The sequence below is a fragment of the Palaemon carinicauda genome, chromosome 30 (genome assembly GCF_036898095.1).
Source record: "Palaemon carinicauda isolate YSFRI2023 chromosome 30, ASM3689809v2, whole genome shotgun sequence".
Lineage (NCBI taxonomy): Eukaryota > Metazoa > Arthropoda > Malacostraca > Decapoda > Palaemonidae > Palaemon > Palaemon carinicauda.
This window is the reverse complement of record NC_090754.1, coordinates 22,876,009-22,893,508: the sequence shown is the minus strand read 5'-3', so window position 1 is coordinate 22,893,508 and position 17,500 is coordinate 22,876,009. Positions and strand designations below refer to the sequence as shown.

General features: G+C 35.6%; 2 protein-coding genes and 1 long non-coding RNA gene across 4 annotated transcripts in view; 2 read left to right on the top strand and 1 right to left on the bottom strand.

Moving 5' to 3' along the window:
* The window catches only part of LOC137623870 (C-type lectin domain family 17, member A-like), an 11,247-nt gene extending 8,477 nt beyond the window's left edge, over positions 1-2,770 (top strand). The window contains exon 3 of the mRNA XM_068354673.1: positions 1,331-2,770. Within this exon, the coding sequence (XP_068210774.1) occupies positions 1,331-1,563 (233 nt within the window). The 3' untranslated portion in view covers positions 1,564-2,770. The remainder of the gene's footprint in view (positions 1-1,330) is intronic.
* Positions 1-17,500, top strand: part of LOC137623688 (uncharacterized) — a 272,087-nt gene that overhangs the window by 83,971 nt on the left and 170,616 nt on the right. The window lies entirely within an intron of this gene.
* LOC137622925 (C-type lectin domain family 17, member A-like) lies at positions 3,275-11,281 on the bottom strand. 2 transcript variants are annotated; one of them, XM_068353494.1, is made up of 5 exons: positions 11,199-11,281; positions 9,310-9,378; positions 6,801-6,977; positions 5,485-5,739; positions 3,275-3,810 (listed from the first exon to the last, which is right to left on the bottom strand). In XM_068353494.1, exons 2-4 carry the CDS (start codon positions 9,356-9,358, stop codon positions 5,507-5,509), a joined length of 459 nt encoding a protein of 152 aa, XP_068209595.1. In that variant the 5' UTR covers positions 9,359-9,378; positions 11,199-11,281; the 3' UTR covers positions 3,275-3,810; positions 5,485-5,506. The 2 variants fall into 2 exon arrangements, with proteins under 2 accessions (XP_068209595.1, XP_068209594.1); XM_068353493.1 differs by having other exon boundaries at positions 11,203-11,253.

Here is a 17,500-nt window from a genome sequence, read left to right as displayed (position 1 = left end):
TTGCAGTCAGCGCTCCCCTGTACAGTAGCAGCTGAAAGACCAGTGACACGGTTTGAACATTGTGGGTCAAAGCCCTTGAAATGAGAAACGGACAATCTGGGGGCCCTCTTGGAAAAAACCCAGTAAAACCTTGAAAAGTATATGTCCCTTTTCTTTATTAACAATAGAATCTTGAAAAATATGTGACCTTTTGCTATACAAACATCGAAATGTACTTTAGCAAGCTTGAAAACATAGAAACCCATCTCTAGATCATGCGAATAAGACAGTTACAAATACTTCCAAGCAAAACATCAACCTTGGGCGAGTAATATGACGGCCATCTTGAAAAATGGCTGCCATTTTAGATTTCTAATTGATCAGTCGATCAGTTTTTATTAGTATCAATTGGAAAACAAGTGTGTCATGTCATATACTTGTATCAATATTCGGACGATCCTCTAAAAATTGCTGATAAATCTTGTAATGTTACCTCTGATCAGGAATAAAAAAAAAAAATTGATTACATGCAAAAAAAAAAGAAAAAAAAAGAAAGGAAAAAAGCTATTTTTAAAGCGTATTAAACTACTGGTCATAAATATTCATAGATTTTAAGATTTTCTTGTTTTGGCAGTATACAGTTCCCTTAAGAACACCACTAAGCCATGAGGAAAAATAAAACAAATTAAAAGTACTATTTTCTTTCTAAAATATGATTCTGTAACAGCATAAGAGTCACAGTCTATTTCTCAATTATCATAATAGCAAATAACGATGGTGTTTTATCCAACATATCAGAAATATTTGGAAACTTACCATCGTCTCTTGCTTCTTACAGCAAATGTTTTTATGCTGAAGAAGCTGACACAAATCATTTTATAGTTTATATATGAAATATCTGTTTTAATGTTGTTAATGTTTTCAAAATATTTGAATTTATTTGTTCATTACTTCTTATATCGTTTATTCATATCCCTATTTCCTTTCCTCACTGGACTATTTTTCCATGTTAGAGCCCTTGGGCTTATAGCATCTTGCTTTTCCAACTAGGGTTGTAGCTTAGTTAATAATAATAATAATAATAATAATAATAATAATAATAATAATAATAATGATGATGAAAAGAATAATAATAATAATAATAATAATAATAATAATAATGATAATAATAATAATAATAATAATACTGATGAAAATAATAATAATAACGATGATAATAATAATAATAATATTATTATTATTATTATTATTATTATTATTATTATTATTATTATTATTATTATTATTATTACTCATGAATACCAAATAGCATTATTCCCTAAAGCAAGTTTTATTCTCTACTCCCCTTCAGCGGTAACGGCCGGTAAACATTACTGGCTTGGCGCCAGCGACGAGCAAGCAGAGGGAATCTGGAAATTTGTTGACAACAGACCCGTGCCAATGGGTACCCCATTCTGGGGCACGACCGAACCAAACAACGGACCCACATATAACTGTGCAATTCTTCACGCATCTTACAATCATCAGTGGTATGATATCCCATGCACTGGCACCTATTTCCCCATTTGTCTCAGGAAGATATAGATTTCTCTTATTGTATTCTAAAATTATATCAACCAGACAGTGGACCCAAATATAACTGTACAATTCTTCACGCATCTTACAATAATAACACTAGCTCCTATTCCCCCATTGGTCTCAGGAAGATGTAGGTTTGTTTCTCTTATTGTATTCTAAAATTATATCAACCAGACAGTGGACCCAAATATAACTGTGCAATTCTTCACGCATCTTACAATAATAACACAAGCTCCTATTTCCTCATTTGTCTTAGGAAGATGTAGGTTTCTCTTATTGTATTTTAAGCTTATATAAATGTATGCAACATACATAAAGCAAGTATATATTCATTGAAATTATATAAATGTATACAACATACATAAAACAAATTTAAGTTCATTGAAATCATATAAAAGTATACAACATACATAAAGCAAATACAGATTCATTGAAATTATATAAATGTATACAACATACATAAAACAAATTTAAGTTCAGTGAAATCATATAAATGTATACAACATACATTAAGCAAGTATTGATTCATTGAAATTATATAAATGTATACAACATACATAAAGCAAATATAGATTCATTGAAATTATATAAATTATATAAAAGAAATATAAATTCACTGGTATATAAGGTATATACTTCAGCCGCAAAAATGCTATCATGGTTTTCGATGCTGTCCTGTTTTGGTCAAAATTTTTTCTAAATCTCTGATTTACAGAACAGTTGTACTTACTTGGATAATTTCCTTTCACTACATAGGGAAGGTTTACAGAAGTCAAAACTGAATGTTTGTAACTTCTCTGTCGTTTCACTTTAATTTTAATTGCTTTTAAATACATCAATACATTTTTGTTATTGTAGTTTAATTACTTGACTTCCATTAAAGGCTCCTAACAACTTATGCATTAATATAGAATGTAATACATAACATTTAATTTGAGTTTTAAAGGTTTCAAAGGCCGCTCATGAATGGCAGAAGCAAGCGAGAGTGATATTGACCTATCAAGCTGGACAATGCCCTAGAGACTGACCATATTATATATTATCAGCGCACAAGCCCCTCTCCACCCAAGCTAGGACCGGGGAGGGCCAGGCAATGGCTGCTGATGACCAAGCAGATAGACCTATAGGCTCCCCTAAACGCTCCAACCTTAGCTTACAAGGATGGTGAGGTTGCAGGAACCAAAATAAGAATAAAAAGCTTGCGTGTGTATCGTTTGTGTGAGTGCGTGCATGCGCGCGTGGAATATGGCATAACGTCTTGAGTTGGACCTTTTTCTTGACCGTGACCTTGACCTTTGACCTTCCAATATATAGTAATAGCTAGCTTTTTACATAACAGTTAATCCCTGGATGTTTTATTACCCTACGATTAAAATTCTGGCCAGGAAGCTGTTCACAAACAAAAACACACAAACAAACACACAAACAGAGGGTAAACCATAACCTCCTTAGAACTTCTTTGGCGGAGGTAATAATAATCATAATAATAATAATAATAATAATAATAATAATAATAATAATAATAATAATAATAATAATTATTATTATTATTTTTATTATTATTATTATTATTATTATTATTATTATTATTATTATTATTATTATTATTATTATTATATTGTAAATATTATAATAATATCCCTCTTGGGTATTTTCATAGATTCTTATAGATCCCTGCGTACCTTTGAAATTCAGGATGGAAAAAAAAGAGAGACAATGAATTTGACATTGTGATATAATTTTATTATTCAATCTGAATGCAGATTACATGGTGTGTTATGCAGTACGATCTATTCCCTCAGATCCAATGTACCCCTTGAAGAACAAAAGTACACAAAAGTGTACCTCAGGGGGTACTGTACATATACAGTTGGCTTCATTAATTCCGGTACACTTCAAGGTATGGTAAGGAGACGTCTGAAAGCTGTACAGTTGGCTTCATTAATTCCGGTACACTTCACTGGATGCCAAGGAGACGTCTGAAAGCTGTACAGTTGGCTTTATTAATTCCGGTACACTTCAAGGCATGGTGAGGAGACGTCTGGCAGCTGTACAGATGGCTTCATTAATTCCGTTACACTTCACTGGATGTTAGGTAGACGTCTGAAAGCTGTACAGTTGGCCTCATTAATTCCGATACACTTCACTGGATGGCAAGGAGACGTCTGAAAGCTGTACAGTTGGCTTCATTGATTCTGATACACTTCACTGGATGCTAAGGAGACGTCAGTGTATCGGAATTAAGGAAGCCAACTGTACATTGCATAATAAGAGAAACAGTTAGCAATGCAGGCAGTAAAAAAAAGTTTATTCTAGAAGTTTTATTCCAGCTGTGACCAAGTTGTGGAATGATCTTCCTAATCAGGTAGTTGAATTAGTAGAACTTAAAAAGTTCAAAGTTGCAGTATATGTTTTTTTGTTGACCAGGCTGACATGAGTCTCTTTATAGTTTATATAGGACATATCTCTTTTGACGTTGTTACTGTTTTTAGAGTGATTTATTGTTAATTTGTTCTCATCATTTATTTATTTCCTTATTTCCTTTCCTCACTGGGCTACTTTTCCCTATTGGAGCCCTTGGGCTTATAGCATCTTGCTTTTCCAACTGGGGTTGTGGCTTGGTTAGTAATGGTAATGGTAATGGTACAGTTGGCTTCATTAATTCCGGTACACTTCACGGGAAGATAAGGGGCATCAGTGTACCGCAATTAATGAAGCCAACTGTACAAATGTCAACGTCTCCCTAGCTTCCCGTGAAGGGTACCTGAACTAAAGGAGCCAACTGTACTCCCAGATTAGTAACTTCTGCTCTAAATAGGGTTTAAACTTGAGCATGTGGCCGTTACCTTAGATGCCGCTGCTTTTTTACTTTAGATTACCTTAAAAATTTCCCAATTTCCTTAAATTTGAAGCTAGAAAAACTGAAATTACCATGAGATTATCATTACCTTAAAAATTTACCTTAGAACCATTCAAATGACCTCAAACTAAGGTAATTACCTTGAAAAGTACCTTAAAACCATTCAAATTACCTCAAACTAAGGCAATTACCTTAAAAAATACCTAAAAACCATTCAAATTACCTCAAACTATGGTAATTACCTTAAAACCATTGAAATTACCTCAAACAAAGGTAATTACCTAAAATTCACCTTAAAACCATTCAAAATACCTCAACCTAAGGTAATTACTATAAAAAAATACTTTAAAACCATTCAAATGACCTCAAACTAAGGTAATTGCCTCATAAATTACCTTAAAACAATTCAAATTACCTCAACCTAAGGTAATTACTAAAACAATTACCTTAAGACCACACTACGGTAATTACCTAAAATTATCTTAAGACCATAATAAGGTAATTACCTAAAATTACCTTAATACTATTCAAATACCCTTAAACTAAGGTAATTACCTAAAAAATTACCTTAAGACCATACCAAGGTAATTACCTAAAATTACCTTAAAACAATTCAAATTGCCTCAAACTAAGGTCACTACCTTAAAAATTACCTTAAACCATTCAAATGACCTCAAACTAAGGTAATTACCTAAAAAATTACCTTATTACCATACTACGGTAATTACCTTAAATTACCTTAAAACCATTCAAATTCCCTCACAATAAGGTAATTACCTCAAAAATTACCTTAAAATCATTCTAGTTCCCTCACACTAAGGTAATTACCTTAAAAATTACCTTAAAACTATTCAAATTACCTCAAACTAAGGTAATTACCTAAAAAATTACCTTATTACCAAACTACGGTAATTACCTTAAATTACCTTAAAACCATTCAAATTCCCTCACAATAAGGTAATTACCTCAAAAATTACCTTAAAACCATTCAAATTACCTCACAATAAGGTAATTACCTTAAAATTTACCTTAAAACCATTCAAATTCCCTCAAACTAAGGTAATTACCTTAAAAATCTCAACCCTGGCTCTAAACACTCCGGAGGCAGATGGCGTTATACTTGCCGGTACACGGCATGTCATACCACTTGTGGTTATAACTAGCGTGGAGGAGTCCACAGTTGTAACCTGTTCTATTGGAAGGCTGACCTGGGCCCCAGAATGGGGTACCCATTGGCGTAGGCTGCTTATCAATGAATTTCCACGTTCCTTCTTCTTCAGCATCACTGGCAGCTAGCCAGTAGTGATGGTTAGTTGTCACAGCTGAAATAAGGTAAGGAAACAAAGATCTTAATTACAATTCATACTGCTACTACTACTACTACTACTACTACTACTACTACATACATGCATATATATACCAAGGCACTTCCCCGACATCAAACAAAGGGAAAAAAGGGGACCTTTCCTCTCTACGTTCCTTCCAGCCTGACAAGGGACTCAACCAAGTTTTGGCTGGTACTGCTAGGGTGCCACATCCCACCCTCCCCGGTTATCCACTACTACTACTACTACTACTACTACTACTACTACTAATAATAATAATAATAATAATAATAGTAATAATAATAATAATAATTATTATTATTATTATTATTTTAGAATATTCACAATAGTGGTCTTTAGTAACTGAATGAAAACCTTTGATATTAAACCTTGAATATTAAACTTCATTATGCAAAATAACTTCTGGGAAATTGAAAACCATTCATACCTTCACTGTGAATATTAAACTTCATTGTACAAGATAACTTCTGGGAAATTGAAAAGATGTTCATACCTTCACGTGAATATTAGGCCGGGACCACACTAGCGACTCTGTGGCGCCACAAAGCCACAGCATCGTGTGGCGGGGATGTGGTCTCCCATAGGTTTCCATTGTTTTCAAAGCCACGCCACGCCTGTGGCGGGGATGAGCGACAGAGAGCCACAGTCGCTTGCCACAGTCGCTAGTTTGCGCGGCAAAACTTGAAAACAATGGAAACCTACGGGAGACCACATCCCCGCCACACGATGCTATGGCTTTGTGGCGCCACAGTCGCTTGCCACAGTCTCTAGTTTGCGCGGCAAAACTTGAGAAACAATGGAAACCTACGGGAGAACACATCCCCGCCACACGATGCTGTGGCTTTGTGACGCCACAGTCGCTTGCCACAGTCGCTAGTGTGCGCGGCAAAACTTGAAAACAATGGAAACCAATGGGAGACCACATCCCCGCCACACGATGCTGTGGCTTTGTGGCGCCACAGAGTCGCTAGTGCGCTCCCGGCCTTAAACTCCATTGTACTAAATAATTTCTGGTAAACTGAAAAAGACATTCATACCTTCACTATGGATGTAATCGTACACCAAGCCGAACGTTTCACAGTCCTTTATGACAAGGAGGGAGCCTCCATGAGTCTGACAGAAGGAGACGGCTTCATCATAGGTATATGTGACAATCTCATCCAGCAAAATGCATCTGGTCTCGTCCAGTGGCACGTATGGGTCTGGACACTGAGCTGAAGGAACAGGAATAGAGGTTTGTTGATTTTATCAGGTTCATAATTCTCTTTCTAGGTATGTGTGATTAGTCAAATCATATCTTTCTTATTATTATTATTATTATTATTATTATTATTATTAGCTAAGCAACAACCCTAGTTGGAAAAGCAGGATGCTCTAAGCCCAAGGGCTCACAGGGGAAAATAGCCCAATGAGGAAAGGAAATAAGGAAACAGATAAATTATATGAGAAGTAATGAACAATTGAAATGAAAGATATTTAAAGAACAGTACTGTTTTTAGAAAAATATAATGTAAATTTTTTCTCATCGTTTACTTATTTCCATATTTCCTTTCCTCACTGGGCTAAATTTTCCTGTTGGAGCCCTTAGGCTTATAGAATCTTGCTTTTCTAACTAGGTTTGTACTTGGTTAATAACAATAATAATAATAATAATAATAATAATAATGATAATAATAATAATACTAAGAGAAGGAGACGCCAAAATCAAACAGTTTTTCTCTAGTCTTGGGTAGTGCCATAGCCTCTGTACCATGGTCTTCCACTGTCTTGGGTTCAGTTCTCTTGCTTGAGAGTACACTCAGGGCTTGGCCACACTATTCTATCTTATTTCTCTTCTTGTTTTGTTAAGTTTTTTATAGTTTAAATAGGATATATTATTTCTAATGTTTCTACTGTTCATAAAATATTTTATTTTCCTTGTTTCCTTTCCTCACTGGGCTATTTTCCTTGTTGGAGGCGCTGTGCTTATAGCATCCTACTTTTCCAATCTAGGTTGTAGCTTAGCAAGTAATAATAATAATAATAATAATAATAATAATAATAATAATAATAATAATAATAATAATAAGACATGATCCTATTCATGGCATTTTCTTTTCAATCTATTGAAGATTAATATATGTTTCCATATAATCAAAATATCTAATTATTAAAGATTAATAATTGATTTACATAATATAGAAAATAGAAATATTGATTTAATTATAGTCAATACTGGTAAACGGGCGAACATTTTTGAACAGTATGCACACTACAAACGAATACACTTTAAGCTTAATTGAAAAAAATATATTATAGAAAAAAACTCAATAGTTTGACATTATGTACATTTACTTTAGGGCGTTAACTCTAGTCCCCTCTTTAGAGAAGATATTTTTTTTATTATCTCTCGCTCTCTTATACACTGATAATAAAATAACCTTTTTAAGCTTGCCATTGCATGTTTTATACTATTTTTCATTAACACATTCATCAGTTAACTGCCATATCTGATCCTTAAACTACATTAAAAAACTGAAACTTAAAAAAACATTTTACGTAAACATTCTGAATAATTTAACCTTAGGGTTATGGTGGCCTGGTGGTAGCGTCCTTGACTGGTGATAGCCAGAATGGGGTTCGAGCCCCGCTCAAACTCGTAAGTTCATTTGGTCACGACAACCTCACCCTCCTTGTGAGCTAAGGATGAGGGGGTTTGGGGGAGCCTATAGGTCTATCTGCTGAGTCATTACCACCCTTTGCATGGCCCTCATTGGTCCTAGCTTGGGTGGAGAGGGGGCTTAGGCGCTGATCATATGTAATATGGCCAGTCTCTAGGGCATTGCCCTGCTTCCTAGGACAATGTCCCTGTCCCTTGCCTCTGCCATTCATGAGCAGCCTTTAAAATCTTTAAAGACAATTTTCTTAATCATTGCAAAAGTAACATTCAACGAATGGCCCTCTTTGATCCTAGCTTAGGTGGAGAGGGGGCTTGGGGCTAATCATATGTAAAATGGCCTGTCTCTAGGGCATTGTCCTGCTTGATAGGGCAATGTCCCTGTCCCTAGCCTCTGCCATTCATGAGTGGCCTTTAAAATCTTTAAAGACAATTTTCTTAATCATTGCAAAAGTAACATTCAACGAATGGCCCTCCTTGGTCCTAACTTAGGTGGAGAGGGGCTTGGGCGCTGATCATATGCAATATGGCAAGTCTCTAGGGCATTGTCCTGCTTGCTAGGACAATGTCCCTGTCCCTGTCCCTTGCCTCTGCCATTCATGAGCGGCCTTTAAAATCTTTAAAGACAATTTTCTTAATCATTGTAAAAGTAACATTCAACGAATGGCCCTCCTTGGTCCTAACTTAGGTGGAGAGGGGGCTTGGGGGCTAATCATATGTAAAATGGCCTGTCTCTAGGGCATTGTCCTGCTTGCTAGGACAATGTCCCTGTCCCTGTTCCTGTCCCTTGCCTCTGCCATTCATGAGCGGCCTTTAAAATCTTTAAAATCCTTGCAAAAGTAACATTCAACAAATGCACAGAACAAATGAGAAAACTTAGAAAACTTTACCTGCAACAATTGCCAGCGCTGACAGAAACGAGCTAAGGCGTAGCAACATGGCTGACTGATCTTTATGGCCTGTCGGGATACGTTGCATTTCATTAGAACAGTTATATCTTTTCTTTGGTCTCTTATCTGAATTGAAATATGTTAATCTCTTAAAACATGGACTGTGCTGTGTTAATTAATGCAGATATTATAAGTCCTCTAATGATGTTACTTTTTTTATGCATATTTTCAATTTCAACTTGAAAGGTTGCATTTCATTAGAACAGTTATATCTTTTCTTTGGTCTCTTATCTGAATTGAAATATGTTAATCTCTTAAAACATGGACTGTGCTGTGTTAATTAATGCAGATATTGTAAGTCCTCAAATGATGTTACTTTCTTATACATATTTTGAATTTCAACTTAAAAGATAGAACAGTTTTTTAGCCTCTTATCTAAATTGGAATATATTAACCTACTAAAACATGAAATGCACTGTGTTAATTCGTGGAATAATACATATAAGATCTCAAGCCCTGATACTTTTTTATGTGTATATTTTCAATTTCAAATTAAAAAGGTAGAATATCTTGTTTTTTTTTTTTTAGTTTCTTATCTTAATTGAAATATCTTAGCTTGCTAAAACATGGACTGTTGGACTGCACAGTGTTAATTCGTGTAAAAATATATACGTCTTCAAGTGATTTTTACCTTTTTGTGTATATTTTCAATTTCAACTAAAAAAAGGGTTGAACATATTTTTTTTTGTCTTACCTAAATTGAAATATGTTAACCTGCTAAAACAGGAACAGCACTATGGCAATTGATGCGTATATATATATATATATATATATATATATATATATAGTCCTCAAGCGATGTTACTATTTTATGCATATTTTCGACTATAAAAAAGGCAGGAGTATTACTTTTTATGTATATTTTCAACTGAAAAAAAGCCAGCGTAATACTTTTTATGTATATTTTTAACTTAAAAAAGGCCAGACTACCACTTTTTGTGTATATTCTAAACTTAAAAAAGTCAAGAGCACTACTTTTTATGTATATTTTCAACTTAAAAATGGGCAAGAGTACTAATTTCAATGTATATTTTCAACTTAAAAAAGGCACGAGTACTATTTTTTATGTATATTTTCAACTTTAAAAGGCAGAGTACTACTTTTTAAGTATATTTTCAACTTAAAAAAGGCAAGTGTACTACTTTTTATGTATATTTTCAACTTAAAAAAGGCAAGTTTACTAATTTTCAAGTATATTTTCAACTTGAAAAAGGCAAGAGTATTACTTTTTAAGTATATTTTCAACTAAATAAGGGCAAGTTTACTACTTTTCAAGCATATTTTCAACTTAAAAAAAGGCAAGAGTACTACTTTTTAAGTATATTTTCAACTTTAAAAAGACAGAGTACTACTTTTTAAGTATATTTTCAACTTGAAAAATGCAAGAGCAATTCTTTTTCTGTATATTTTCAACTTGAAAAATGCAAGAGCAATACTTTTTCTGTATATTTTTAACTTGAAAAAGGCACGAGTTCTACTTTTTTTGTATATTTTTAACTTAAAAAAGGCAAGAGTACTACTTTTCAAGTATATTTACAACTAGAAAAAAAAAGAAAGAAGACTACTTTTTATGTATATTTTCAACTTAAAAAAGGCAAGAGTACTACTTTTTAAGTATATTTACAGGAAAAAAAAAGACTACTTTTTATATATATTTTTAACTTGAAAAAGGGAAGAGTACTACTTTTTATGTACTTGGGGTGTACTACTTTTTAACCATAATTTCAACTTAAAAATATTTTCAACTTAAAAAAAGTCAAAAGCCCTATTTCTTATGTATATTCTCAATTTCAACAATACATATAATGGGGACAAGAGTTCTACTGTACCTACTGATATTGCAGAGTGGACTGAGGCTGATCATATTTTGTAATTAGACATTTATAGATGACAAGTAAGTCTGAAAGCACAGATCTTATCTATGAGAATTTACAGGTGTGGCACAGCTGCAACAATTTAGATTTTCCTATCATTGGTATCGTGCATCGAGAAGAATGATAAGAAGAGGGAGAGAAAGAAAAATGAAAGAAATTGCAATGACCATAATGATAATAACAATTATAGAACAGAAAAATCTGTATAATTTATTATTATTATTATTATTTTTATTATTATTATTATTATTATTATTTATTATTATTATTATTATTATTATATTATTATTATTATCAATAATAATAATAATAATAATAATAATAATAATATTATTATTATTATTATTATTATTATTATTATTATTATTATTATTATTATTAATTGCTAAGCTACAACGCTATTTGGAAAAGTAAGATACTATAAGCCCACGGGCTCCAACAGGGAAAGTAACCCAGCGAGGAAAGGAAACAAGGAAAAATAAAATATTTCAAGAACAGTAACATTAAAATAAATATGTTTAGACTAAACCATTATTAAGACACGCAGCTTCATTATCGGAGATATAATTAGGAATTGAAGGTTTTCATTTAGTTCCTAAATACCACTATTATAAATATTAGAAAATGGCACTTTTCGAAAAACCATTTTACTTATCAAAAAAAAAAAAAAAATTAACAGCTCATATTCAATAGTCTTTCCACAGTCATGCTGGGGGCCGAAATTTCACCTGTAATTTTGGGTGATTTTCGAATGCAAAGTCGTGTTATATATATATATATATATATGTGTGTGTGTGTGTGTGTGTGTGTATACACTGTATATGTATTTATATGCACGTATATATATATATATATATATACATACATATATATATATATATATACATAATCACATATATTTTTCAGTTCACACTCCCCGGGCCCTCTGGTAGCGGAGAGAGAGAGAGAGAGAGAGAGAGAGAGAGAGAGAGTAATTATACAATAAGATGTAAAAATATTGACCAACTAAAACTGGAAGTTGAAGTGAAGGTAAATCTATTTAAGTTGCATTCTCAAAGTGACAGCATTGTGATCCCATTCTGATGGAACACATTGAATGAAATTATCGTCACTATATCATTGATAACAATCTGTTCCTTTACACCTTCACGCGAATGACGAGGTAGGCAGACCAATTGGGTCTAAATAAAGATCCATTTATCCTAGGGAACAATCAAACTCGTCTAGTTAACCTTGATTGGTACTGATCGTGATTACCTCTTTGTTGCTCTCAGAAGACTGAAATTACTGCCAGATCTGTGCTCAGAGAACATCTATAACGCTAAAACGCTTATAGAAGACTATAATTACTGAGTGCCAGTGCCACTGGTAATAAATTTTAGCTCCAATTAAGGAGAAAAAGGCGTTTTTGGAGTAATTAAAAAACGAAATAGCACAAATGAACATTTTTAATGGTTCTCCTGGGTGAGAATTGACAGCACTTCGTTACTCTCTCGTGTGTCTGATCAACAAGTGTCTCTTTCAGTTGGCTAAAGTCATTAGCGAGTGGCGAAGGTGTCCGGCCAGATTTCTAGGTATTGAGTCCTTCGGTTGAGTTCCTCGTCAGGCTGGGACGAGCGTAGGGAAGAAGTGCCTCATTAGCGAGTGGCGAAGGTGTCCGGCCAGATTTCTAGGTATTGAGTCCTTCGGTTGAGTTCCTCGTCAGGCTGGGACGAGCGTAGGGAAGAAGTGCCTCATTAGCGAGTGGCGAAGGTGTCCGGCCAGATTTCTAGGTATTGAGTCCTTCGGTTGAGTTCCTCGTCAGGCTGGGACGAGCGTAGGGAAGAAGTGCCTCATTAGCGAGTGGCGAAGGTGTCCGGCCAGATTTCTAGGTATTGAGTCCTTCGGTTGAGTTCCTCGTCAGGCTGGGACGAGCGTAGGGAAGAAGTGCCTCATTAGCGAGTGGCGAAGGTGTCCGGCCAGATTTCTAGGTATTGAGTCCTTCGGTTGAGTTCCTCGTCAGGCTGGGACGAGCGTAGGGAAGAAGTGCCCTGGTATATGTATGTATGTTATTCCAGATTTCCTTCTTTGTTATATTTTCTATAACTATATATAATTATTCTTGCTTGTGGTGGCCTGTTGGTAGCGTCCTTGCCCAATGATCGCCAGACTGGGGTTCGAGTCCCTCAAGCTCTTTATTTCCTTTGGTCGCTGCAACCTCGTCATTTTTTGCCTGGCCCTCCCTGGTTGTAGCTTGGGTGGAGAGGGGCTTGGGCGCTGATCATATGTGTATATGGCCAGCCTCTAGGTCATTGTCCTGCTTGCTAGGGGATTATAAGCCATTCATGAGTGGCATTTAAACCATATATATATATATATATATATGTATATATGTATATATATATATATATATATACATATATACATATATATATATATATATATATATAAATTACATATTATTAAAAAATGGGATATTATTATTAATTACATTACTTTTCTATATAAACTTTTCAAAAAGTGATTAATACGCTTGCCTCATGTACCAATGCAAAATTTAATAGTTAAGTCAGACTGACACGGTCGAACGGTTCGTCGAACCCGGTTGTCGAAGCTGCTTATCAAACGGTTCGAAGAGGTGGAGTCAGTCACAAAATGCATAAGGTTTGTGGACAATGAAGCCCCGCGCACAAAAGTCAAGCGAGAACAGACTTTCTTCGAACTGTTCGTCGAACGTGTTCGACAACCAAATACCCCCGTTCACACGTTTGAACATCATTTCAAACACTTATCTGTCGAACCGCGTTCGACGAACCGCGTTCGACGAACCGTTCGACCTTGAAAACCTGCCTCATATGGACAGTTAAATTAGAATTTGAAGTTTTTGAGATGTTAGTGGATTCATATGATTATGAAATAGATAATTGTTATATTGAGAAATACCTTATTATTTACCATATCGTGAACTTAAATTTAGAAATATAAACTATAGATAAATCTGATCCTAATAATGTATAGAAGCTGACAAATAGCAAGTTTATACTGAGCTCAATATTATTATTATTATTATTATTATTATTATTATTATTATTATTATTATTATTATTATTATTACTTCCTAAGCTACAACCCTAGTTGGAAAAGCGGGATGCCATAAGCCCAAGGGCTCCAATAGGGAAAATAGCTCAGTGAGGAAAGGAAACAAAGAAAAATAAAATATTTCAAGAAGAGCAACAAGATTAAAAAAAATATCTTTTATACAAACTATAAAAAAAAATTAACAAAACAAGAGGAAGAGAATTAAGATGGAATAGTGTGCCCGAGTGTACCCTCAGGCAAGAGAACTCTAATCCAAGACAGTGGAAGACCATGGTACAGAGACTAATTAGTTTAGTGAGAACTTAGTGTATACTATAGTAAATGATCGTCCAGTGATGATGTTATTAACAGTGAAGGAACATAACATGAAGGAACAAGGTGAGTAATTTCCTTTTTAATTAAACAAGCGACAGTAGTTTATTAACTTCTGAAAACGTTCTAAACGTTGTAGAGGGTGTGGAGTGAGTGCGTGTGGTGATTAACTTCTGAAAACGTTCTAAACGTTGTAGAGGGTGTGGAGTGAGTGCATGGGGGTGATTACCTTCTGAAAACGTTCTAAACGTTTTAGAGGGTGTGGAGTGAGTGCATGGGGTGATTACCTTCTGAAAACGTTCTAAACGTTGTAGAGGGTGTGGAGTGAGTGCGTGTGGTGATTAACTTCTGAAAACGTTCTAAACGTTGTAGAGGGTGTGGAGTGAGTGCATGGGGTGATTACCTTCTGAAAACGTTCTAAACGTTGTAGAGGGTGTGGAGTGAGTGCGTGTGGTGATTACCTTCTGAAAACGTTCTAAACGTTGTAGAGGGTGTGGAGTGAGTGCGTGTGGTGATTAACTTCTGAAAACGTTCTAAACGTTGTAGAGGGTGTGGAGTGAGTGCATGGGGTGATTACCTTCTGAAAACGTTCTAAACGTTGTAGAGGGTGTGGAGTGAGTGCATGGGGTGATTACCTTCTGAAAACGTTCTAAACGTTGTAGAGGGTGTGGAGTGAGTGCATGGGGTGATTAACTTCTGAAAACGTTCTAAACGTTGTAGAGGGTGTGGAGTGAGTGCGTGTGGTGATTAACTTCTGAAAACGTTCTAAACGTTGTAGAGGCTGCGAAGTGAGTGCACGTGGTGATTAACTTCTGAAAACGTTCTAAACGTTGTAGAGGCTGTGAAGTGAGTGCACGTGGTGATTAACTTCTGAAAACGTTCTAAACGTTATAGAGGCTGTGGAGTGAGTGCACGTGGTGATTAACTTCTGCAAACGTTCTAAACGTTGTAGAGGCTGTAAAGTGAGTGCACGTGGCGATTAACTTCTGAAAACGTTCTAAACATTGTAGAGGCTGTGAAGTGAGTGCACGTGGTGATTAACTTCTGAAAACGTTCTAAACGTTTTAGAGGCTGTGGAGTGAGTGCACGTGGTGATTAACTTCTGAAAACGTTCTAAACGTTGTAGAGGCCTTGGAGTGAGTGCGTATGGTGATTAACTTCTGAAAACATTCTAAACGTTGTAGAGGCTGTGGAGTGAGTGCATGTGGTGATTAACTTCTGAAAACGTTCTAAACGTTGTAGAGGCTTTGGAGTGAGTGCGTATGGTGATTAACTTCTGAAAACGTTCTAAACGTTGTAGACGCTGTGGAGTGAGTGAACGTGGTGATTAACTTCTGAAAACGTTCTAAACGTTGTGGAGGCTGTGGAGTGAGTGCATATGGTGATTAACTTCTGAAAACGTTCTAAACGTTGTAGAGGCTATGAAGTGAGTGCACATGGTGATTAACACTGAAAACGTTCTAAACGTTTTAGAGGCTGTGGAGTGATTGCGTGTGGTGATTAACTTCTGAAAACGTTCTAAACGTTGTGGAGGCTGTGGAATGAGTGCACATGGTGATTAACTTCTGAAAACGTTCTAAACGTTGTGGAGGCTGTGGAGTGAGTGCACGTGGTGAATAGCTTCTGAAAACGTTCTAAACGTTGTATAGGCTGTGGAATGAGTGCATGTGGCGATTAACTTCTGAAAACGTTCTAAACGTTGTAGAGGCTGTGGAGTGAGTGCATGTGGTGATTAACTTCTGAAAATGTTCTAAACGTTATGGAAGCTGTGGAGTTACTGCAAGTGGTGATTAACTTCTGAAAACGTTCTAAACGTTGTAGAGGCTTTGGAGTGAGTGCGTATGGTGATTAACTTCTGAAAACGTTCTAAACATTGTAGAGGCTGTGGAGTGAGTGCACGTGGTGATTAACTTCTGAAAACATTCTAAACGTTGTGGAGGCTGTGGAGTGAGTGCATGTGGTGATTAACTTCTGAAAATGTTCTAAACGTTTTAGAGGCTATGAAGTGAGTGCACGTGGTGATTAACACTGAAAACGTTCTAAACGTTGTAGAGGCTGTGGAATGAGTGCACATGGTGATTAACTTCTGAAAACGTTCTAAACGTTGTGGAGGCTGTGGAGTGAGTGTACGTGGTGAATAACTTCTGAAAACGGTCTAAACGTTGTATAGGCTGTGAAATGAGTGCATGTGGCGATTAACTTCTGAAAACGTTCTAAACGTTATAGAGGCTTTGGAGTGAGTGCGTATGGTGATTAACTTCTGAAAACGTTCTAAACGTTGTAGAGGCTGTGGAGTGAGTGCACGTGGTGAATAACTTCTGAAAACGTTTTAAACGTTGTGGAGGCTGTGGAGTGAGTGCACGTGGTGAATAACTTCTGAAAACGTTCTAAACGTTGTGGAGGCTGTGGAGTGAGTGCACGTGGTGAATAACTTCAGAAAACGTTCTAAACGTTGTGGAGGCTGTGGAATGAGTGCATGTGGTGATTAACTTCTGAAAACGTTCTAAACGTTGTAGAGGCTGTGGAGTGAGTGCATGTGGTGATTAACTTCTGAAAATGTTCTAAACGTTGTGGAGGCTGTGGAGTGAGTGCACGTGGTGAATAACTTCTGAAAACGTTCTAAACGTTGTGGAGGCTGTGGAGTGAGTGCACGTGGTGAATAACTTCAGAAAACGTTCTAAACGTTGTGGAGGCTGTGGAATGAGTGCATGTGGCGATTAACTTCTGAAAACGTTCTAAACGTTGTAGAGGCTGTGGAGTGAGTGCATGTGGTGATTAACTTCTGAAAATGTTCTAACGTTATGGAGGCTGTGGAGTGACTGCAAGTGGTGATTAACTTCTGAAAACGTTCTAAATGTTGTAGAGGC